Raw genomic sequence first — 24,792 nt, forward strand, 5'->3', positions numbered from 1 at the left:
CCTTGGAGTCAGGAGTACCTGGGTTCAAATCCAACCTCAGACACTTAATAATTACCTAGCCGTGTGGCCTTGGGCAAGCCACTTAACCCCATTGCCTTGAAAAAAAATCTTAAAAAAAAAAAGAAATATAATGGAGATCAATGGAAAGCTCAACATTAAATAGCTATGATTATTCAAAGTGCTATGCTAAGTTCTGGGAATACAAAGAAAAGATGAAAAAATTCCTAGTTACTGAGGTAACAATAGGTATAGAGATAAGTAAATAAAAAATTTGAGGAAAAAGGGGTACTAATAACTAATAGAAATGAGGAAAAGGTTTTCTTTTAGGAAAGGATCAAGTAAAACTGATAGCCCTTAGATCATGTGCATATCTCAGAATATAGTAAAGTTCTGCCAAGCCATGGCACATGAAGATTATTATTATTATATACTACAATACAGATAAGCTTCAAGAGATGAAGAGTGATACATAGTATCTTACCTCATGGCCCAAACAGCCAATTTATATGAGATTTGCATGCTTTTCATTCAGAAACTAAAAACTAAGTATAATGAAATTAAAAGAACACTAAGGTATCTTCACCAATCTTCAATTGGCTCCTATCTCTAATCTAAACCTGCTTTTTGTCAGGTTGTAGAGAATAGTTTTATAACCTGAAGACTTCTTCAATTTAGACTCTCCACAAGCAGATTAGCAAAAATCTCTTAAGATTTCTTCTCCTATGGCTCTAATTCCTCTAGTGAAAGAATCCCTTCTATTATTTTCCTATTCTTTTTCTAAGAAAAGATTTAGGTCCTTTTCATATAGTCTTTCTCAGGATCTCTGAGGAGTAAGAATTCTGGGTCCTTTTCCAATTAAAATAAAAGACAGCCAGAGTTTGCTGCGTTGTTCTATGATTGCCATTTGTTTAGGCAAGAAGGATTTCCTTCATCTGATCACCTTTTCATTCTTTTAAAACTAAGACTTAATTCTCATTTATACTGAAAAACATTAAATACATATTCACTGATTGGATTTAACAGACTTTTAGTTCACAAACATTATTTTTAAAAGTAGCTAGATTCCTGTCTTTACTATATTTTAAAACACATTTTAGTAAAGGAAAATATGTTTTTGAGGCCACAAGACCCATGATCTGGAACGGAACCCAACCTTTACCTCATATGCCACCTCCATTTCCTCACCCTCAAGCAGATCACCTTGCAGTTGCTGGTTCTAGTTAAATTCACTGATCCAGAGAAAAAGTTTACCAGAGAAGCAAAAAAAAACTATTTCTCCTCTTCAAAGAGTGAAAGAGAACACATCCTAGATGTCTCTTTTTCAAAACAATTAAATCTTGAAAGTAATGAATAAGGAAATAAGATTTACTTTAGCAAATACACCAATTGTTTGACTTGATTATGAACAGAATGAAAATTCCGTCGTGCATTTTAAGTATATATCTATTTATTTAATCACATAAAAATCCTTTCTTCTGGTGTCCCTCTGTTCCTACATTTCAGTGGTACTACACAATCTTAAGGAAAAAATTACCTGCACATAAACACAACCCAAGCACTCTTGTACCTGGTAAAGGAGCAATAAGTTTATAATAAACTTAATTATTTAAACTTCATTAGATTTGTTCAAGGGCAAGTAGGTGGCTCTATGGATAGTGTGCTGGGACTGAAGTCAGGAAGATTCATTTTTCGGAGTTCAATCCACTTAGGACCCAGGACATGTCATTTAATTTTATGTGCCTCAGTTTCATATGTGAAATACTCACCTTGCTGTAACATGAGCTAGAGAAGGAAATGGCAAACCAATCCAGCATCTCTGCCAAGGAAATTGCGAATGGAGTGGAGAGGAAAAAATTTCATAATTAGAATTCTTCAAAAGTAGAATGGGTTCCCTTGGGAAGTATGTTTTTTGCCTTCACTGGAGGCTTTAAGTAAAGCTCTGAAGACTTCTCTTCAGTCAGAGAGCAAGGCTGTCCAATCTTACTTTTTAAAAGTTTTTATTGAAACAGACAATATATTTTGATTTGCCATAGTAGCTGGCATTTTAAGAAGCAAATATTCACCCTTGATTGAGAAGTTCAGTCTCTATAAACCCTTCTGTATTTTAAAGGATTCAGTCAATACCAAATTAGCACAAATTTTTTTGAACACAAAAATTTTTATTAGCATAAAAAATATATGTCTAGTATCCAACATTAAAACCAGGTCATATATATGTATGTAGATTTTTTTTTTTGCATCAACTACTGAATGCTCTTATCTCTCAGCTATGCTTTAAAGAATTTGCACTTATGTAAACAAATCTTAACTTACCAAAGAAAGGGAACTTGCAGAGTAGTAGTTAGTGTATAGTACACCAAGAAGTTAAGAGTGGGAAATTACTATTATAGCTTACTACATTGAATATTTCTGTAAGAACCTTAAAATAACAGAAAATGTGGCCAAAATATTTCAATTGAAATGAGGTAAGTCATATGAAAGTGTTTTTAGAAGCAAATAATACTAATGTTGAATGTTGAGATGAGAATATTAACAGAATTCCTGGAAAATTCCCTTTGATGTTTGCATAGTTTAGCTTATCTTAAAAAAAAAGAAATAAAAAATTAACCAAAACATATAAAAAAGAGGCAATTATCTGGTACCACTTAAAATCTGAGTACTTAAGTATTTTTCTTACTTAGAAAAAAAAGTGACATATATATATAATACTACTTAACAGAGAAAAAGAAGAATGTTAAATTCAGGGCTATCATTCCAAAGCTGCCTTTCGGATAGAACATTAAACAGAGGTAGATGGTTAAACATTAGTGGCCAAGTTATTCTAGCAGCTAACCTTTGTCTTGAAACACATTCTGTCAAGTGTTCACAAAGTGTTTCAAAAAGTCAGCCCAAAGACTAAGCAATTAAGTTTTTTTTCTTTTATATGGAAAGAGAGTGAGAATAAACTGTTAAGAATATGATAGCTTAAAGCACTATATAGCTAGCTCATGCATTTATTTTAGCAGTAAAATGAAGCTTATACCTAAGCTTCCTAGGCTTATTTCAATCTAAGCAGCTACCACCACTCATCAGGCCAATTCTAGTCAAAGTAGGATTGCAGGGTGCCACGCCGCCGGACATCACAGGTCCAACAATGGAAACCTCCTCCCAGTGAATTGGCATTACGAATATTAACTTTAATTGTTGAAATACCTGCATGAAAACAGACAAACAAGATATACTGTATCTTACAATATTTCTTCAAGCAAGAAAACTGAAAATGAAGACCACATATTATAGAAATCCTGTCTTTTTAAGTCTACCAGTAAAATATATGGTGGTGGTGGTAGTGGTGGTCATATTTATCCTTCCTCCTCAGAGAAGGCCATGACATCAGGGAGGTGACAAGCACATGAACTGGATTTGAGTGAGAAGGTGCTGTGCTTAGTCACCAGCCTCACTTTCTCCTCCAGAGGCATCTGGGTCCAGTGGCCAGATTTAGATCAGGACGACTGGAGATCGCCCTGGATGCAAGGCAGTCAGGATTAAATATCTTGTCCAAGATCACATAGCTAGTGAGTATCAAATGTCTAGGCTGGATTCAAACTCTCATCTTTCTGGAGTCCTCCTGACACCAAGGTCAATGCTCTGTCCACTGCCCCACCTAGCTACCCTGAAATATGTAAAATATCTGATGGTTGCTAGGTGTCCCAGTAGGTAGAGCACTAGACCTGAAATCAGGAAGACCTGGATTCAAATTGAACCTCAGACATGGGACCTGGACAATTCATTCTGTTTGCCTCAACTGTAAAAAAAGAGATAATTAATAGTACCTACCCTCACAGAGCTATTAGTAGCAAATGAGACAATATTTGTTAAAAAGTGTTTATCAATAAGCACAATGCCTGGCACACAACAGGAACTGATAAGCACATATGTGTACATGTATACATGTATACACATACACACATACACACACACACACACACACATATATGCACTTATTCTCCCTTTCTTCACTCCTCCTTCCCTATCCACCTCTCAAACATCTATATCACAATAATATATGGAATAATGAAACCACTTGATACCTGCTTTTCTATACTTTTTTCAATTTTATATTCACAATTCAAAATAGTGTGAAGAATGCCATAGTATAAATATGACTTATTTGTTAATTAAACCTGTTATGTTATTAGCTAACTAATAATAGCCAATATATCCCTTAAGCATTTTAAATTTTTTTGTGAGGAATTTATTGAAGAAACAAGATAGACATAAAAATAGTGAAAACATATAAAATTAGGTGATGAAATTGTGTGGCAATAAGTACAACAAGTAGAGAGAAAGACAAATGGAATTAGGGAAGAACTGACATAAATCATCAGCATTTCTATATATTGCCTATAAGAGCTCGGCAGGTAAGCAATAAATTCCATTTAAAATAACTGTAAACAATATAAATATATTTGGGAGTCTACATGAATAATTACAAAATGGCTTTCACACAAAGTCATATCTAAACACTAGAAAAATATCAATTGCTCATGGACAGGCTGAACTAATAATAAAAATGTTGATTCTAAATCTACTTACTAAGTGCCATCTCAAACTACCAAATAATTATTTTATAATGCTAGAAAAAAAATCATAGGAACAAAAGGTTAAGAATATCAAGGAAATTAATGAAAAGAATGCAAAGAAAGGTGGCTTAGCCATACCAGATCTAAAATTATTATAAAGCAGTAGTCATCAAAACTATCTGGTACTGGCCATGAAATAGAGAAGGGGATCAATGGAATATATTAGGAGCATAAGACATAATAGTAAACAACTTTATAATTTATTGTTTGATAAACCCAAAGACTCCAGCTTCTGGAATAAGAACTATTTGACAAAAACCTGCTGGGTGGGAGCAGCTAGGTGGTGCAGTGGATAGAGCACTGGCCCTGGAGTCAGGAGTACCTGAATTCAAATCAGTCCTCAGACACTTAATTACCTAGCCTTGGGCAAGCCACTTAACCCCAATGCCTTGCAAAAAACCTAAAAAAACCCAACCCGCCAGGAAAACTAGAAAATAGACCAACATCTCATACCCTATACCAAAGTAAGGCTAAAATGGGCACATGATTTAGATAGAGGGATACCATAAGTCAATCTGAAGAGCAAGCAATAGTTTACCTATCAAATCTATGGAAAGGGGAAGAATTTATGACTAAACAAGAAACAAATAAAATGGAAAACTTTGATTTATGTTAAATTAAAAAAGGTTTTGCAGAAACAAAACCAATGCAACCAATATTCAGAATAGGAATACACACACAGAAGAATCTGAACTCAGGTTTTCCTGACTCTAGGAATGGCATTGTAAACACCTAGCTGCCCCTACAAAGTTATTAGGAGAGGAAATACCAATAGGGTATCAGGAAAAGTTTCATGGAGGAGGGGGGAAGACACTTGAATTGAGCTTGAAAGAAGACTAAGGATTTTAAGATGTGCATGTATCCCAAAGCAAAGTAACAGCCTGTGCAAAGGCACCCAGATATTGTATGCAGAGCTAGTAAGGAGGCCATTTGAGATAGATTCTAGGGCACATGAAGGGAGCTAATGAAAGAAAGGTGCTGAGGACTTGGTCCAGGGCAGTGGCTGTAAATGGAGAGATACTTTCAGAGGTAAAACTGACATGATGTGGTAGCCAAGGGAGAATAAAGCATCAATAGTGACTGGGTGGCAGCAGTACCCTTGATAGAAGCAGGAGTTAGGAAGAGGGTTTGGGTTTTGGGGGGATAATGAATTGTGTTTTGAACACATTGCAGTCTGCTTTCAGGACATCCAGATAGATATATCCAATAGACAGGTCATGAGAGTGAGACTAAATACATAAACCTGGAAACAACTTTCATAGAGGAAATAGAATTCATGGAAATCAATTACTAAGAGAAAGGGCAGAGATAGGACAGAAGAGGAAAACATGGGAGAACTGGAGTAGTGTCAGGAAATCCCAAAGGAAAGGATATGAAGGTAAAATGGTAAACGTGCCAACATTCAGCATCCTACAACATTTTGGGTTTTCAAAATAAACTTTTGTAGACTTGAGAAGCACAAAGAATCAGATATTTGATTAAAAAGACAGAAACAATGGGGGTCAAGTATTATGAAGAACTTAAAGCCTTAGGCTCAATTTAAAATTGAAAGACTGTGAGACCTAAGAAATGTGTGAATATATAATTTAGTAAGATTCAAATCATAAGTCAAGTGACTTTGAAATTCAACCCTCCCATAGGAAGCAAAATTCATAGGTATTAAGAGCCATATGAAGACTTGTATCCTTCAATTCAAAAATCCCTTTTCAAAACAAAAACAGCAGGCATAAGCTTCAAAGAGTATCAAGTTAAACCCTGACTAAAATCAAAAGATCTTTTTCTTTCCAGTTTAAATATCTCAGTGTCAATACTTTATTTCACACATCAAACATTAAAAAATTCCATCCTAATAAGGCTTATTAAAAGAGCATGGGGGGGGGGGGTGGCTAGGTGGATAGAGCACCAGCCCTGGAGTCAGGAGTACCTGAGTTCAAACCCGGCCTCAGACACTTAATAATAATTACCTAGCTGTGAGGCTTGGGCAAGCCACTTCACCCCATTGCCTAGCAAAAACCTAAAAAAAATAAAAATTTTAAAAAAATTTTAAAAAGAGTATTGAGGGGCAGCTAGGTGGCGCAGTGAATAGAGCACCAGCCCTGGAGTCAGGAGTGCACCTGAGTTCAAATCCGGCCTCAGACCTAGCTGTGACCTTGGGCAAGCCACTTAACTCCATTGCCTTGCAAAAATCTTAAAAAAAAAAGCATTGACAATTTTAAATAGCATTTAATGTTTCATCGATTTAAACATAACTAATCAATCCACAGGGCTAGCAACAAAGTAGTTGTTCCCACAAAATGAGCTATAAGTTTTCATTGGTTCCTGAGGGTTTAGAGACCTATCTCTGAATGGGTTAATAAAGGAAAGTTTCATGTATTTGAAGACATGTAATTTTTCAAGTTAAGCTCATGAAGGGCAAAATATATTCTTGCAAAAAAAATACGCCACAGTTGGATATAAAATATAGAAGGATGCTTTTTAAGATCTCCTTTTATGTTAACTGTTTCATATGTAATTTTAAAAAAATTCTGATAATACTGAACATACCTAGTTTTTCGAACATTTTTTGAGTTGGAATTTCATTGGCATCTACCATAACACGTTTTTCATCCAGCATTAAGACATTCATGGAGAGCCATTTGGATGACATCCAGAGTGGGTGGTCTAAAAAAAAACAACAACAAAGTCAATAATTATGTCTCAGTACCCATTCTTATTTCCACTAAATGAGAGATTCTTGAGAAAGAGTACAAGAATAAGGTGATATGTGTTTTCTTGCTAATTTCCCTTCCCTAGGAGGCCTTTGTACTTTTTTCAGACTCTGAATACAAATATAATATGTATCAATCTTTAATAATTACACATTTGGGGGAAGCTAGGTGGTGCAGTGGACAGAACACCCACCCACCTTGGAGTCAGGAGGGACTTGAGTTCAAATCTGACCTCAGACACTTAATAACTGCCTAGTTATGTGATCTTAGACAAGGCACTTAACCCCCCCCCCCGCCTTAAATAAAAATTAAAAAAATTTTTTTAAATAATTACACATTTGGATTTCACAATAATATATTTTAAATGATCTTTTACACCAATTTTCCTCTACTTAGTGGCCATTTTTCCCCCCCTTTTCAATCTGTCCTAAAAACAACTTAATTTCTTTTGGGGGGAAAATATTTTCCCAAATTGCTAAATTTTATACTCCATAAGTTCAAAATCCAGAGTTAATCTCCCTATAGAAAAAAATTCTTACCATCTGGGATGATTGGAGTTGGAGGAGTAACTATAGTCCATCCTGCTTTCTTGAAAAGTTCAATCTAAAAGAAAGATTCAAAAACTTATATTCTTGCTCCCTGTCAGCTTTTCTACAAAATTTTACCTGAAATCTCAATATTTCCCATCTTAACAGTTATTTTTCAAACATTCAGATTATAACTAATGATTATACTGAGTGTGATACAAATTGTATGTTACAAAGCAAGAAAAATTTGACCCAATGTTTTGAAACTGTTAAGTCTAATTAAAATTTTATGTGAACTTGTACTTTTTATATTTCCCATGTTTCAAAAACATTTGGAAAAAATGTTTCTGAATAAGATTGACTTTTATTAACTAATGATTAGTCATAAATCATGAGAATATCTTCTATTTACATATTATGTCATAGTTTACACAATTTTTTTTTTTGCAAGGCTATGGGGTTAAGTGGCTTGCCCAAGGCCACATAGCTAAGTAATTAGTTAAGTGTCTAAGGGCAGATTTTAACTCAGGTACTCCTGACTCCAGGGCTGGTGCTCTATCCACTGCGCTACCTAGCTGCCCCTTCACAATAATTTTAAAATATATCACCTATATCCCTACAACAATCTCTGAGATGGACAGTATAGGCAATTATTCTTGCCATTTTGTAGAGAAGGAAACCAAAACTCAAGAAACTTATTCAAGACTACACATCTAAAAGTGGCAAAACTGGAATAGCTAGGTGGTGCAGTGGATAGAGCACCAGCCCTGGAGTCAGGAGTACCTGAGTTCAAATCTGGCCTTAGACACTTAATAATTGCCTAGTTGTGTGGCCTTGGGCAAGCCACTTAACCCTACTGCCTTGAAAAAAAACTTTTAAAAAAATAATAATAATTGCCTAGTTGTGTGACCTTGGCCAAGTCACTTAACCCCATTGTCTTAAAAAAAATTAAAAGTGGCAAAACTAAGACTTAAGCCCAGACTGTTCTATGCCTCTTTTTCATCATGCCATGTCCTAGTCACCCTAGACCAAGTCTAAAGCCCATCATTGTCAAGAACAGTGATATCATGAGATATGTTGTACAAGTTGTACTGCTGAACAGGGAGTAAAGAGTAGGGCTTGTTAGAATAGCATTCTATATTTAAAAAAGATAAGCTCAAATGAGGAAATTTAAGAACCCAAGTAAGAAAACATGGAAAGAACAATTGGATGAAAAAGATCAACTGAAACAGAAACAGAAGCAATATTGCCTTCAAAGGATATTACAGACTAGACTGACAGAAAGAAAAAAGGAAAAACTAGAAAACAGATTATAAACTTGGCCTGGAATTATGCCATCATTACAGTAAAGGACTCCCAATAAGAAGTCATCTGCTGAAACCCTCTCTGCCAAGAGCTGAACAACCTTTCAGCAATTTTTTATTTGCTAAAATGGCAATTTCATTATTCAAAAAGTTGTGAAAATCACATGAGGTGATTCTGATTTTGGATATGAGGTATCAACAAGGAGAAGCCGTTTCCTAGGGTGGAGAGGAATTTGTGAAGAGAAGTGTTCACTTATTTTAGAAGTGACTTACTCACTTATTTTAGATAAAGGAGAGAAAAAAGTTCAAAATAGTTTAAAAGACATCGTAGATTTAGGGGAAGATCTCAAAGTGTTTAGGAAAAGAGCAATTGGGATTTCATGGCTTAAACACCTTCAGGAAAATGAACCTAAAAATGATGAGCTTTCAATAATGAAATTCAGAAAAATACACAAAGAATAATTCCTTTGAGTAGGAAGAAGGAACTACTTGAAGAGACTGATCTGGCTATAAATTGAATTCATTTACCAACTTACAAGCAAGAAGTGACATAGGAAGAATACAAAACACAGCAAGGGATAGTACAAAACATGTCAGGAGCACAAATGTTCAGAATGTTCCCCCCTCCACCCTAAGTCACATTGAAAAAGGAGGAATATCAAAATCCTTATGAGGTCATTGAAGGGTTGTAACTGAAGAGAAGGCAGAAGTTAATATTTGATGATCTGTGGCCTACAAATTTCAGAACAAAAATTGCTAATGAGTTGATAATCAAGGTAAGCAGAGAAGTATGAAGAGAACACACAGATATCCTTGTTGGGGTAAAATCCCAGGACTGGAAATATTACATTTCCAGGGTATTGAAAAAAATGGCAACTGGGATTGCTGATCTTTGAAATATCATGGGGAATTGGGAGGAATAGTATGACATTGGAGACAAGAAATATCAAAAATTTACAAAGAATTGAGTATGTGAACCTTAGGCCAGAAATCAAAGGGATGGTTAGTGAACATCTGGCAAGGAAACAGTGATCACAAGGAGGAAGCATAGCCTCATAAAGACAAGTTTATAGACCAGGAGATCAGGAGATAGCATTTGACAAAGGGTATCATACTATTTTTGTGGGAGTTAGGGTGGGAAGAGATATCAAAAAGGAGGAAGAGACTGTTGGCCATAAGAATGATTTGGTAGATCTAAAACTGGCTAAGTGGGCAAGACCAAAGAATAGTTAGTATCTACTGGGAAGGCAATCCACCATCTGCACTTGGCCTGGATAAATGCCTATTTTTCCAATTTGTAGAAAACACAAGAGGGATAGCTAATGGATGATAAGATTCAAGGAATATTGCTGGAACATTAGGATAAATCAAATAAAATTAACTTTATTTAAGTTTTTATATTTGGTTTCAAATTTATATATTTAATTTTATTTTATATTTGGTTATATTTTATATTTGGTTTCAAAAAATAAAAGGTGGAGGTAGTATAGTTAGACAGTAAAAAAAGACTCAGGATTTTAGGGTGCTTGAACCTCCAGGAAGAGACTGGGGACTAGAAGAGAAAAGTGTTGAATACATTGTGAGACCTAGTCACTGTATTGATTGCTTTGATTTAAAGGACACATGTACACATGTGTCTGCACACATACAAATGAACCTAAAGTTCTGAAAAAAGTTAAGGGTTAATATTCCAAGTTGTACTGATGATCACCAGCACCATCATGCCATAGTAATATACATGCCATCTTCAATCCAATGTTTGAACATGATAAAGAGAAACCTAATTCAACAACAGCATTAAATTAGAAATGTACAGTTTTCATAGATGTGCTATTTGAATTAGTATTATGTCAGCTGCTAGTCATAGTTGTTATTTCCAGGGTCATTAATTTTCTCTTACCTGATGACACGGCCGGTCAGGGTTGGAAAGCACAAGGCCAGGTCCAATGATATTGAAGGTGGCATCAATATGCATTGGATTGGGATCTTTAAAGGAGATGATATGCACCCTGTAGTCTGGAGCAAGATGCCTACGCATCCACTCAATGCCCAGGTAATTTGTTACCTGAAAATAAGAAGAAAATTATAAAGATATTCCACTAGCAGTGGCCTAATAACTTATGTCAAAATAAAAAATATCCACAAGAAAACATGGCATTTTAGATATAACTTTTCTCTACCTGGCTTCTCTGTGCAAAAATATCTCTTCCAGCTCGAATGAAGTCAGCAGCATCAAAACATGGCTCATATTCAGTCGTCACAAATTTTCCCTGAGCAGCCAATTTGTGTCTGTCTTCTACGGAATAGATTGGATAATCCTAACAGGAAAAATAAAACACCTAAATAAATGTGCTTGTTTAAGGAAAAAAATAAGGCAACTAATATACCATGCTACTCATTTCTGAAACAAACGAAAGCATGTGAATGGAAAACTTGTATCTGTGTGAACAAGGAAAAAGAATGAGGGTAGTCAGCAGTTTTCTGATATTCAGAGACAGGTGGTGTGAGGCCAAGAACAGCAACTGATTCCTCTTGAATACATTCCATGAGCCGTACATTGATTTATATGTGGTTAGCTATAATCTTGGGAATTACCAGAATTAAGTCATTCTATCCTATTTTTTAACAAAAGGAATTCGTTATTGGTACATGGAATAAATTTTCTGGATCCCTTATACTTCAAAGGTTTGAATTGTTTTTTTAGGGTATCCTCTCCAACAATGCAAATCATAAGTTTCTTACTCCTCCTTAGCAGGTTTTGAAAGATGCTGTAATCTCAGCAGCTGTCTAGTCTAACTCGTATCTGAAAAAGAATCCCCCTATAACATGCTCAACAAGGAGTCATCTAGTCTCCTCAAAGACCTCCCATGAAAATGGTCATACAAAATGATCCATTCTAATTTAGATAACACAATGGTTAGGAAATTTTCTGACATTAAGCCTAAATTTGCCTTTTTCCAACTTCTAGTCAGTGCTTCTCTCTTAAGTGAAACAGGACAAGAATCATTTTCCATTTGACAACATCTCTAGTTTAATCATTTTGTCCTCTTATTGGACTCAAGACCCTTCTACTTAGGTTTTTCTTCCTCTGATTACTTTCAGTTTATTAACATCTTTATTAAACTGTGGTAGCCAAAACAAATCACAAAACTCCTTGTGCTACCAAAATTTATTTTTAACTTCTAAAAGTAAAACTTTAATTTAGGGCTTCTATTCAAAAAGATACTTTAATAAAATCTATTAAATCCAATCAAATAAAGATGGCTGATAAGTTTTTCTCCCTACCTAAACAGACCCTGCAATCTCTTACCTCCCACGAACTACAGAAACTTATGGAATTGATCATTTGAAGAACTCTTCAGTGATTTTAAGTATCAACTTAGATCTATAGGCCTAAAATGAAATTAGAAATGTGGATAAATCTATAGTTTTGAATTTTGTAATTTATACTAGAAAAATCACTTCAATAACAGTAAATAGGTAATGATTTAAGAGTCTTTATTTTAGAACCTACTCATGTATCTCTAATGGGCTATGTAGAAAAAAAGATGCAATAATAAACATGGTCATGAAAGTACCTGATCATAAAGCTCATTGGCCATTGTGGGTTTAGGAGCAGTTGTCCACTTAGCCCCACGATGGAAATAATCTTTGATAATTGATCTGTATGCTCGATACTCAAAGAAGCGTGCACGCCATGCCATGGGAGCTTCAATGATTTCATTTCCAACTACTATCAGAATGTCTCTGGGCATTGCACCATACAAACCTGAAAAGATAAAAAAGTCTTAAAATAATCTTAATAGCAAATTTTCAGAAACAGCTACTAAAAATGATTTATAAACAAGAAATCTGAACAGTTCAAATTTGGGGTACCAAATTATCTCATGACTTTTTTTTCTTGAACTGAATGAAATTTCCTGCTTCTGCATTATCAAAATCCCAATTCTTTATGTTTCAACAATAAATCAATCAAAAAGTAGGTACTATGATAGAAGCCTTTGGAGGACAATACAAATTATAAAGTAATCTTTACCCAAAAGGTACTTATATTCTAAACCAGAACCTCCAAATCAACTATCAGCCCCAGCAATCCTCTAGATATTTGGGACTAACTAGTTCAGATGCCTCTTGCACCACCCATGGCTATTGCCCTCCACCACCAGCTACATTTATTTTGTATATACTTATAAATGCACCCCAGCAATCAAAATACTTCTAAGTAGTAGAAAGTTTAATAGATAAAATAAAACACAAAGATGAGGATTCTACTTAGCTCTGGAACTATGCATTTTCCATCTTGAAAATGAGGAATGTAGTGTAATGATGACAACAATAATATTTTACATTTAAATAATGCTTTAAGAATGGGGTAAATGATTTTATCTTTTTTCAAATAATAAGAATTCATTTTTTCTTCTCTCCTCCCTCCACCCCCACTGGAAAAAAAGAAAAAAGAAAAACAAAACTTCTGAACAAATATACACAAACGCAAGCAAAACAAATCCCCACACTGGCCATAATCAAAAGAAAGTGCATGAATCTGCATATTTAATCTCTCTTCTCCATCAGTAGGGGGATATGTGACATCTTTACTTTTCAGAGGGTCTCTGAGGCTAAAAAGGCAGGATTTGAACAAGTTACTTTGTAATCACATCTAGTGCTCTAACCCAAGCCGCCCCCTTCCTCTGCTACTTATTTTTCAGTAGTAGGAGCACTGAAGTTGTAGGAGCTATATAGGTCAAGTGTGGACTCTGCTATTTATTAACTGTATTTTAGCTATGTCAAGGCAAGTTACTGTAGACAATAACATCATTACTTATTTCAAAGGACTGTTGAAAGGAAAGCACTTCAGTAAATGAAGCCCTATGTAATAAATGAGTTACTAAAAATTTAATAAACTGTACTTGATCAATAGTTTAGCCACTAAGAAGCAATATAACATTAATAAAAAAAATCATCTTCTGGGGGCGGCTAGGTGGCGCAGTGGATAAAGCACTGGCAGGAGTACCTGAGTTCAAATCCAGTCAATAATTACCTAGCTGTGTGGCCCTGGGCAAGCCACTTAACCCCATTTGCCTTGCAAAAAACCTAAAACAAAACAAAACAAAAAAATCATCTTCTTGGTACAACAGATCACCATCCCTCTCTGGACCTCAGTTCTTCATCTCTAATGAGGGGATGGGACTAGATGATCCCTAAGGTTTGTTTCAGTCTTAAATTCTATGTTCTTCTAAAGAAGCTTATTTATAAGGCTAGAAAGCTATCTCCAGGTCTCACTGTACAAAACTGTTTCTATCTTAAAACTCTGCATTTCTTTATATCATGTCTTTTATGATAAAGAACTCATTTGTAGAACTAAAAATGAGAATATTTAACTCATGCACAAGAATAATGTAGCAGTGATTTTTAGCCAAGAAGGAAACTATTTTCTTAAGGAAATTCCCAAATAAGCTCTTTATCTAGGGGTGCCCTAGATATCTGGAAACATAGAGTATTTCTAATTTTTTTCTTAAAAAATTATTAGCTAGATAAAACAGAAGACTAGTTCAGTAAACATCTTTGCTTCTATGATTAACTTATTAATTGTTAGACAAGTCATTTCTACTAAATAATTTAAGGGCCACTGTTCTAAGGAAAACAAGAAATTCCACTGAATGTAATGAAATAATAATAGTGCTTAATAGGATTTACCTGTTCACACATGAGCTAAAGAAATATATGAATTAAATATTTAAATAAACAAGTTTTCAATGATTAAAAATATTAACCCTGATCTTCAGATTTAATGAAATACAATCACACACCCTTAGAATACTTAGAATTTTACTGTGACTTCATCTGTATCAACAGTTATTAAACAAACTGGAGATACTCTTTGCACTTTGCTTTCTACAGGTGGGATTAAATTGAAAGCTGTAGTTCTTAGAGTACACATTGTTATATATAATTTACAGTTTAAAAGATTTTTCTCCTAACAACCCTTTGAAGTAAGGTGGTGTCAATATTATTATTATTCCCTTTTTATAGCTGAAGAAACTGAGGCTCAGAGAAGTGAAAGGGCCTTAATCAGGGTCACCCAGTGAAGAAGTAGTAGTTGAACCAGGACACACATTCATCCTCGTATTTCATCACACCCTAATAGCAGAATTTAGGAAAAATTTTGCTTTTCCATCAAACATGTTTGATTTGGAATGGCCTTAAAAATTTGGTACAAATAGATCAACTTAACAAAGTTCCCAGCTGGGGCGGCTAGGTGGTGCAATGGACAGAGCACCGGCCCTGCAGGCAGGAGTACCTGAGTTCAAATCCAGCCTCAGACACTTAATAATTACCTAACTGTGTGGCCTTGGACAAGCCACTTAACCCCATTTGCCTTGCAAAAAACCTAAAAGAAAAAAAAAAGTTCCCAGTATTTTTCATCGCTGTAAATTATTTCTAAGTTAGTACATAATTTGTGAAGACCACCAGAGTAGGAGGGAATTTCATTGATGCCTTCCCTTTGGCTAGAACTTCATGAGATAAATCAACTACAGAATACCACTCACCTGTAGACTCAAAATCTGGTGTTTTGTACTTTAAAGACCAATCAATGGGATCAGGTCTCTTAACAGTAACTCCTTCCATTTTCAAAATATTGCACATTTCTTCAATTTCAGCAACAGCCTTTTTCAAATGCTCCTTGGGAAAGTATTGGCCTCCATGCTGCTGATAAAATGGCCAATACTTTTCATATGTGTTGGCCTAGAAGCAAAAGAAAGTAAATCACTTTCTTGGGAAGAAAAAGTTTGTGATAGATTAGACCAGTCACTGAAGACACTGTGCAACTTGAGGTAACAAAATTTAACTGGGATGGCTTTCCTTATCTAATGTTTGGTACCATCTTTTTTTCCTGTGTGATATTATTATATCCTGTCATCCTATCATCCTATCATCCAGTTTGGTCTTAAGAATACCCCAGCACTCTTGGCCAGGCCAGTTTCCATGTTTCATAAGCACTAACTGAAGTGTTTATGAGTCTCCGCGGAAGACACAATGGATAATAATAAACTTCACTATACTAAGCCTGCCTCAGGGGTCATCCAGACTCAGTTTTCTGCTATCAAAGGATGTTTAGTGGGATTGTAAGAATCTCTGAAGGCAACATTGTTTTCCTTAATAACAGATTGATGGACAATCTATATGGGGGGGGGGGGGTAAAGATAGATGAGAGGAGATGACTGTGACTAGTGGTTCTCCATATATTTCCAGGTAAAGAATGGTCAGATTCAGAGCCTGAAGACTTGGAATCAAGAACTTACTTAGGACAAATAAATAACTATCACCCTGATGGGTCCCAGTTTTCTCATTTGCAAAAATAAAAGAGCTGAACTAGATAACCTCTATGGTTCTTTCTAGCTCTAGAAATGTGACCCTATGAAATTATTCTACATAGGTGTAGATATAAACTCTTCATTTCATGAAGTTAGTAAGTGCTTTACTATCAATTATGAAAAGTAAAGCTTTTTGGTATTTGTAACTTACCTGTTTTCAAGCTTCAACAAATATCTACTGGTTTGAACACTTCATTATTTTGAGGAACATACCCTTCATATACATCAGGTCTATTATTCCATGTGGTGTCTCCCAATGTGTCATAACCTTACAGTCCCACTAAGGATGTGGAGGACTGACTGCTTTATCCACACTCCCAAAACCTGTTCAACTCAATTCATAATTAAACCAATTTTAGTCATATCCTTTCAAATGGAAGGGGGTACAGTTTTTTTCCCATCATAAAGTGACTTCATAATGTATCTAATTACCTTTTCCTAAACATCTTCCAGTCTTAAGGCTCACTGAAAGGCAAATTGTGGTTTTGTATGAGGACATACTTTGTGGCTCCCTATTGCAGTTAGTAAAAAATCCAAACCTTTAGCCTGTCATTTCAAGCCCTTCACTGTTTAGCTCTTGCTTTAAATGTCCTGTGCAAATAGCAATTGCTTAAAAAAAAAAAGCTTGTAGAAAGGAACTGACTGCCAATTCCTTTTTCTTCCTTTCCTCACTCCACTTCCTTGGCTCCTTTTCACATTCTCACTCATTAATGTTGTGAAACTATTAAAAAAAATCCAAACAGTTCATCACTTAAATCAATTTTGCCAACTACCTAAATATTTTAACTCCAAATTAGAATTGGAATTAACAGTAAGGCCCTTCCACTACAGAAATCCCATTTGATCTCAAAATTAAAGGTCATCTATTTTAATCAAGAGTTGTTTCAAGTCAGAGGACCTGAATTCAAATTCTGCCTGTCAGTACTTGTGTGACCTGGATGCAGGCCTGCTCCTCCAATTCATAGTCCTAGAGAGCACCCAAGCAGTGAGGGTTAAGAGAATGGAATCACTTGAATTTAGCTGTTAAGCAGAGCAGCTTGGACTAGAGCCTGGCTGGCACAAAGGTTGGGCTCCAGCCCTGAGAGGGGATCGAGAGCAGATGTCAGTCAGGAAGGAGGCTGGAGAGGACCCTCAGCAGGGCCCTGCGCCTACTGTCTTCACCACTACTGCCCAAAATCAGCAGCTATTTGACTTCATCTTGAGGACTGAGCAAACCACAGAGACCACTGCTGCCAAAAACAATCTATGAAGGCAAAACAGTAAGAACAGAAGTGATTAGGCTCGCCATAACTCCATCCAAAACCTGGCCAGGTCAGGTCCCCCAGGTGGAAGTGGTGAGTTTATTTCATCCTCCCCCCACCAAAGAGGAAGCTCATACTGCGGCAGCTAACAGAAAAGGGATAATAAATTGTCTTCACAGTCCTTCCTGTGCTATAGCACCCATTCACTTTTGCTCCTTTTCATGCCAAGCACATCTCTTGCAGGCCACAGCCAAAGCACAAGCAAGCTTTTAAACGTCAGCCAGGCCGCCAGTAGAATGGGCTGCTGGCTGCCATGCAAGTCACCATCCTAACAAGTCTTCTGTAAGGTTTTCTGTGTGGGGTGGAATTTTCCTAAGTAGATATGGATCAAATTGCTCAGGGAGAGAGAAATGTTTGAACAAGTGTGAGCAGGACTTGGTGGGGCTGTACTTGAAAAGCAGCTGGACAAGGTCCAAGTGCTTGGCATATAATATTTTTTTCCAAGAGTGAGATAGAAACTATTTGCACTTCCTTTATGAACCAGCTAATTCCTTAACAATCATTTACACAGTGTCTGTGGATAAAGAGCACCACATTACGTGCTCAGCACACAGCTCTTTTAATAGAGGGCAGTGAGAACAGAAAAGCTGTTGGTGTTCCGGGGCTCTCAGTCTGGTGCCTTCAGAGTACACTAAGATTTTCTGCATCGATAGCTAAGTAAAGGTTAAAGAGCTATTTGCTCTCACTGGAAATTTAAGGAACTTCAGCAGATGTTTTGTTCCTTATTTACCCAGCTGGAAACTGAGTGAATTTTAACTTTGGAAACAGCGAATTTTAACTTTGTGATTTTAAATACTTTTTGGATCTATCCTGAATCTTACTTACACACATGGAGACATGGACACACACACACACACACACACACACACACACACACACACGCGCGCAAGTACTGATTCTAATGAACTCTGTAGTACCATACAGAGTTCTAAGTTCAAAATAGAGCTCAATAAATAGCTGCTTATGGGTGAATTTTTGTCCTCTGAACAAAAGGATACTATAACTGACCCATTATTAGAAGACAGGCAATTTGTTTTGCTAATAATTAGGATACGTCTGGTGTTCCAAGCAGTTTATATTCTCTAGCCCAATTCCTTTCTTCTTTATTTACCACCCTCTTTTGCAAGATGGCTCAATGAAGTTAAGAATCAAGTGTAAATCTTAAAAATCATTTTCAAATCTCTAGCTAATGTGGTTACTGGCAAAAAGTTTCCTTTATTAAATAGCAATCCTAGCAATGTAATTCTGTAATGTATTAGCCAACAGATCTGTACTAATAAGAATTAAAACATGAGTTACACAAAACTACACTTAATGCTTAAAATCTTTAAAAATTACTTTCACTTGTTAGCTCTTTTTGGTCTTTTTCTTTATTTTTTCCCCAAAAGATTGTTTTCAATATTCATTTCTGTAAGATTTTGAGTTCTCTCCCTTCCCTCTCCCCTTTCTCTTTGACAATGAGCAATCTGATCAGTTATACATGTACAACTATGCTAAACATATTACCTATTAATCATGTTGTGAAAGAAAACTCAGAAAAGGGGAAAAATAAACCCCAACTCCTCTCATCATATTTTAAGGTAGAAGTATGTCTTCATTTAATAGGTGTAGAAAGCAAGACCAGGAACTATGAAGTAATTTGCCCAAGGACACAAAGCTAATTAGTCAACAAGACATCCAATAAATACTAGATAATTGGCCAATTCAAGTCTCCCGACCTCCAGCCTAGTGCTCTTTTCACCAGACCATGAAACTTCAAATTGAATTGTCTAAGTTTATGATATAGAGCAAATCAGAACAGAGACAGTAATAAAACCTAAGTAGTCTGATTCCAAATGATTACATGGCATAAGACTAAGGGTCAGCACTTTCAAAGACAATTAAAAAAAACCCCAATGTCTGAGTGATTTGAGTCTTATTTAACAGAAATGATGGGGGGGGCAGCTAGGTAGTGCAGTGGATAGAGCACTGCACTGGCCCTGGAGTCAGGAAGACCTGAATTCAAATCAGTCCTTGGACAATTAATGATTACTTAGCTGTGTAATCTTGGGCAAGTCATCTAACCCCACTGCCTTACAAAAAAGCTAAAAAAAAAAAAAAGATCCAGGGGACAGTAACTTCCCTTGTAGAAGTATGCAAAGGACTACTCAGAAATAAAAACTGAAGGGTGTTGGAAGAAACAATTAAGGTCTTTAAAATCAAATGAGGGCACTAGAGAATTTGTTTACAGAATTTCCTCATCAGGAATATCTGGAGGAACCTTAAGTGTTTCAGATATCAAGTACTGCCCTTCTCCATAACTTGTTGCCATCCTACTTCCCTCAGGAAGCTTGCTCTGACCACCTCACCTGCTAAAGATCATTTAATACCTTGAATTCCAAAGGTCCTACATCTAGTGGAATAGTAAATACAAAGGTCAGGCTTTCTGTGCATCTATCCTGAAGTCTCTTAAAGCCAATACAGACTTCCTGTTTGTAAAAAATAACCATAACCAAAAATAACAAAAATAGAGCTGAGAAAATGTCACACTTTGACCCCGGGATACCAAGTCACTCAATATTTACCAAGCACCTAAAAAAGAGATCATCCCTGCCCTCAAGAAGTTTACAAATCTAATGATCCCGAGTATATTCCTGAACGAGGTAAAAGACAGGAAGGGTTCAAAGTAACCCTTTTTGTGGTAGCAAAGAACTGAAATAAAGTAAGCCTTTACAGCAGGAGTCACGTTATATGAACATAATGGAATATTTTATAGAAAGCAATAACTAAACCAATAGAAACATAAGTCCAATGCAACAAGCTGGTGCAGAAGAATGGCATTCTTGGTGATTTCAACAATAGGAATGAAAATATGATTTAAAAAGTTCAAAGATTATAATTCTGTGCCTAGAAGGGACCATCACAGGCCATCTAGTCCAACCCCTCATTTTCAGATTTGAGAAAAACTGAGACCCAGAACTCAAGTGACTGTCGAAAGGTCATGAAAGTAATGAGCAGCTGGGCTGGAATATAAACCCAGAGCTTCTGCCTCCAACATCCAGGGCTTTTCCCATCCTGTGAAGAGCCTCTGAACCTGGGGCAACATAGGGCATTGTCGAGTCAGGACTTAATATGAAGAGGGAAGGTGGAATGCTTCTCTTATTTGAATATGGACTGATACCTACTCTCTCTGAAATTTATGTACAGATTGGACAGAGAGTGTTCCACCTAGCACAGCCCAGAGTCAGGGTTTAATAAATGCCCATTAATCATTTGGAGATTTATGCTAGACTAACACCCCAGTAACAACTGTACTTTCTGTTTACAGAAAAACGATACTCCTACAATCTGGAAATTGCAATTAAGGGAAAAAATATTCATACAATTACAGAAAGCCTTAGTAACAAACCTTAAAATCAAAAAGTACAATGGCCTGCCTTAGAAGGTAAAAGGGTTACTCCTCACTGGGGGACATTCCAGGTTGCTCATGTTAGGTATGTAGCAGAGTTTCCTGCTGATGTAAGGACTGGAGAAGATGGCCTCTGGGGTCCCTTTCCATTCTGAGATTCCATGGCTTTGTCTTCAGGACAGTGTGACAAGAGATAATCAGTTTACTTTTTCTTTCATCCTGTAGGATGAATTTGCAGAAGAACCACTTTTCCCAGGAGACTACAAGTCTCCATTTCAATTCCCCATCTGATACCTCTCTCATAAGTCTAGATCTAAAAGTCATATGTGAACATATATTGTCATTTTGCAGTACAGGTAAACTTCTGCAATGGACTATTAATAAAAAAAGAAATAGAATTTCTTTATAGGCATTTCCTTCAGCAATGCAATGGCAGATTGTAATCCTGCTTTAAGTAGATGTTCTTTGAGAGTTAAATCAAATCACCTAAAATTATTCCCCCAAATCAATGGAGACTCCCCACTTTGCTGGGCGGCTCCTCAGATGACAGACCTACAAAGTGTATGGTTACACCTACACTTAAAGCCTTTCTAGCATAAGACCTGACAGTACTTATGCTTGGCTGACAGCCTCTAGGAACTCAAGATCACCTCCCACACCAAAATGAGGCAAGGAAAGTTAAGACTATGGTAGGAAACGCTAATAATCCTAAAAATTAAGCATATTTTCTCCTAGTAACCTAGAATTTAGCTCAGAATGTTTTACAATATGGGCTAAAACGTCTTGATGAACCAGTGTGTTGATAAAAGAGGAGTGGGAGTTGGATGAGGTGAAGGGAGTTAAAAAGAATAAGGAAAGATATGAGAAAGAAGGGAGAAAAAAGAAAAACAATATAGCTGGAAAAAAATTGCATGGATAGATTCAAATCCTTGCTAGCTGTGTGACCCTATGTCACTTAATCTCCCTGTTATCTGCTTCCTTTTCTATAAAATGAAGACTTAAGACTCTGTGGCTTCTAAGATACTGAGCTTAATGATAGTAACTTAGCTCTAAGGGTAACTAAGTAAGGGTGGCTAGGTGGCACAGTGAATAGAGTACTCCTGTACCTGGGTTCAAATCCCACCTCAGACACTTAATAATTAACTAGCTGTGTGGCCTTGGCCAAGGCACTTAACCCCGCTGCCTCGCAAAAAAATCTTAAATAAAAAAAAAGAGTAACTTAGTAGTATCTAAGCTCTGTCTTCCAACTACCCAACAAGATGAGAGTGCACCAAGAAGTTCAGAATTTGAAGGGATCTTAGAGAACCTCTGGTTTAACATCTTCATATTATAGATCCAAGAGTGGAAAAGGTTGAGCGACTTGCCTAAGGCCCCTGAAGCAGAGGGTGGCAGATCTAGGCTTAAATACCAGGGCTGTGACTAGCAGAGCTAGAGGACGTGCAAAAAAGAGCAGCTTAAAAGTAATTCCTGCCATCCCTCTTCACTTCCAACAAAATAACCAAGTCGTGGGTTTCAACAGCTTGAAAAGCAAAGTAGCTTTTGCTGGATTTGGGGTGATTTCCCAAGGGAAACTTGTTGTTCTGGGAACAAGTGCCTACAAGGAGTTCTGGCACAAGAAGGGTAAGGTGTGTCTTGAAGAGACACATGGGCAGTACATGCTCCTGCGTGTGTGTGCGTGCCAGCAGCACCCCACCCGGCGCCCCGCCCGCCCCCAGCCTCACCTTGACTTCCACGGTGAAGGGGGGCACGCAGGCATTTTCTGCCCTCCCCACAATCACCTCCTCCAGCGGGTCCCACTCGTTGTAGGAGGACACGGGGCAGTCCTCGGCGGCGGGCTCCGTGGCCTTGTCCTCAGCAGCGAGGGGCTTCCTGGGGGCTGCCGCGGCCTGGGTGCTCCGGAAAGTTCGCTGCACCCATCCTGTGAGGGCTCCCCCCAGCTTCGGGGGGAAAGGACATTGTTGGCTGTGCCCCGAGCTGGGGATGCGCGTGGCGCGGGGGTCCCCAGCCCCCCCCCCCCGGGTCACGGGCCCAGCCCCCTCCGGGCCCCCTGCCCGGGCACCCCCCTCCAGGCCCGCGGCGCCCCCGGGGGCGGGAAGGGAGGAGCGCAGGGGGCGGGCAAGGGGCGCCCCGGGAGCGGGCTGCGGGGGGCGGGGAGGACGCACCCGAGACCCGATGTAGTGCACCGCCTCGGCGCCCCGGCTCCCGCCGCGCAGGCAGCGGACCCGCAGCATGTCCCCGCAGCCGCTCGGCGATGGCGAGGTCCGCAGGGCACGCGGCGACACGCGTGGGGCCCGCGCCCGGGCCGCCTTATGTACCCGCGGCCCGCCTCGCCTCCGCCCCCGGCGCCGCCCATTGGCTGCCGCCAGCAGGTGGCGGGGCCCGCGCCCAGCCAAAGGTCAGGGGGCGGGCCCCGAATTAGGGGTCCTGCGGCCGGGAACACCCCGGGCAGCCGTGCGAGCCAGCCCCGTGCCTGGGGTCCGTCCGCTGGGCGCCCCGCCGCAGGCCAGCTGCGCCCAGCCCCGGGCCCGCCCTCCCGCCCTCCCGCCCCGGGGATGGGCGCGATGAAGCCCCCCGGGTCCGCCCTCCCGCCCCGGGGATGGGCGCGATGAAGCCCCCCTCCTCCCTCCCGCCCCGGGGATGGGCGCGATGAAGCCCCCCCGGGTCCGCCCTCCCGCCCCGGGGATGGGCGCGATGAAGCCCCCCGGGTCCGCCCTCCCGCCCCGGGGATGGGCGCGATGAAGCCCCCCGGGTCCGCCCTCCCGCCCCGGGGATGGGCGCGATGAAGCCCCCCTCCGCCCTCCCGCCCCGAGGATGGGCGCGATGAAGCCCCCCCGGGTCCGCCCTCCCGCCCCGGGGATGGGCGCGATGAAGCCCCCCGGGTCCGCCCTCCCGCCCCGGGGATGGGCGCGATGAAGCCCCCCGGGTCCTCCCGCCCCGGGGATGGGCGCGATGAAGCCCCCCGGGTCCGCCCTCCTGCCCCGGGGATGGGCGCGATGAAGCCCCCCCCCCCCCCCCCGTCCTCCCGCCCCGGGGATGGGCGCGATGAAGCCCCCCGGGTCCGTCCTCCCGCCCCGGGGATGGGCGCGATGAAGCCCCCCCCCCCCCCCCCCCGGTCCTCCCGCCCCGGGGATGGGCGCGATGAAGCCCCCCGGGTCCGCCCTCCCGCCCCGGGGATGGGCGCGATGAAGCCCCCCGGGTCCTCCCTCCCGCCCCGGGGATGGGCGCGATGAAGCCCCCCCCCTCCCGCCCCGGGGATGGGCGCGATGAAGCCCCCCCCCCCCCCCCCCGGTCCTCCCGCCCCGGGGATGGGCGCGATGAAGCCCCCCGGGTCCGCCCTCCCGCCCCGGGGATGGGCGCGATGAAGCCCCCCGGGTCCTCCCTCCCGCCCCGGGGATGGGCGCGATGAAGCCCCCCCCCTCCCGCCCCGGGGATGGGCGCGATGAAGCCCCCCCGGGTCCTCCCGCCCCGGGGATGGGCGCGATGAAGCCCCCCGGGTCCGCCCTCCCGCCCCGGGGATGGGCGCGATGAAGCCCCCCGGGGGCCCCTCTTCCACCTGGAAGCAGGGACCT

The 24,792-nt window shown here is 39.7% G+C and overlaps 1 protein-coding gene across 1 annotated transcript; it reads right to left on the reverse strand.

Moving 5' to 3' along the window:
• Positions 1–1,980: 1,980 nt before the first annotated feature.
• On the reverse strand, positions 1,981–23,492 carry GATM (glycine amidinotransferase). The gene is made up of 9 exons (XM_074235328.1): positions 23,386–23,492; positions 22,945–23,160; positions 15,710–15,905; positions 12,740–12,930; positions 11,342–11,479; positions 11,062–11,226; positions 7,870–7,933; positions 7,167–7,283; positions 1,981–3,192 (listed from the first exon to the last, which is right to left on the reverse strand). Exons 1-9 carry the CDS (start codon positions 23,452–23,454, stop codon positions 3,080–3,082), a joined length of 1,269 nt encoding a protein of 422 aa, XP_074091429.1. The 5' UTR covers positions 23,455–23,492; the 3' UTR covers positions 1,981–3,079.
• Positions 23,493–24,792: the final 1,300 nt, after the last annotated feature.

This window comes from Macrotis lagotis, chromosome 4 (assembly GCF_037893015.1).
Source record: "Macrotis lagotis isolate mMagLag1 chromosome 4, bilby.v1.9.chrom.fasta, whole genome shotgun sequence".
Taxonomy (NCBI): Eukaryota; Metazoa; Chordata; class Mammalia; order Peramelemorphia; family Peramelidae; genus Macrotis; species Macrotis lagotis.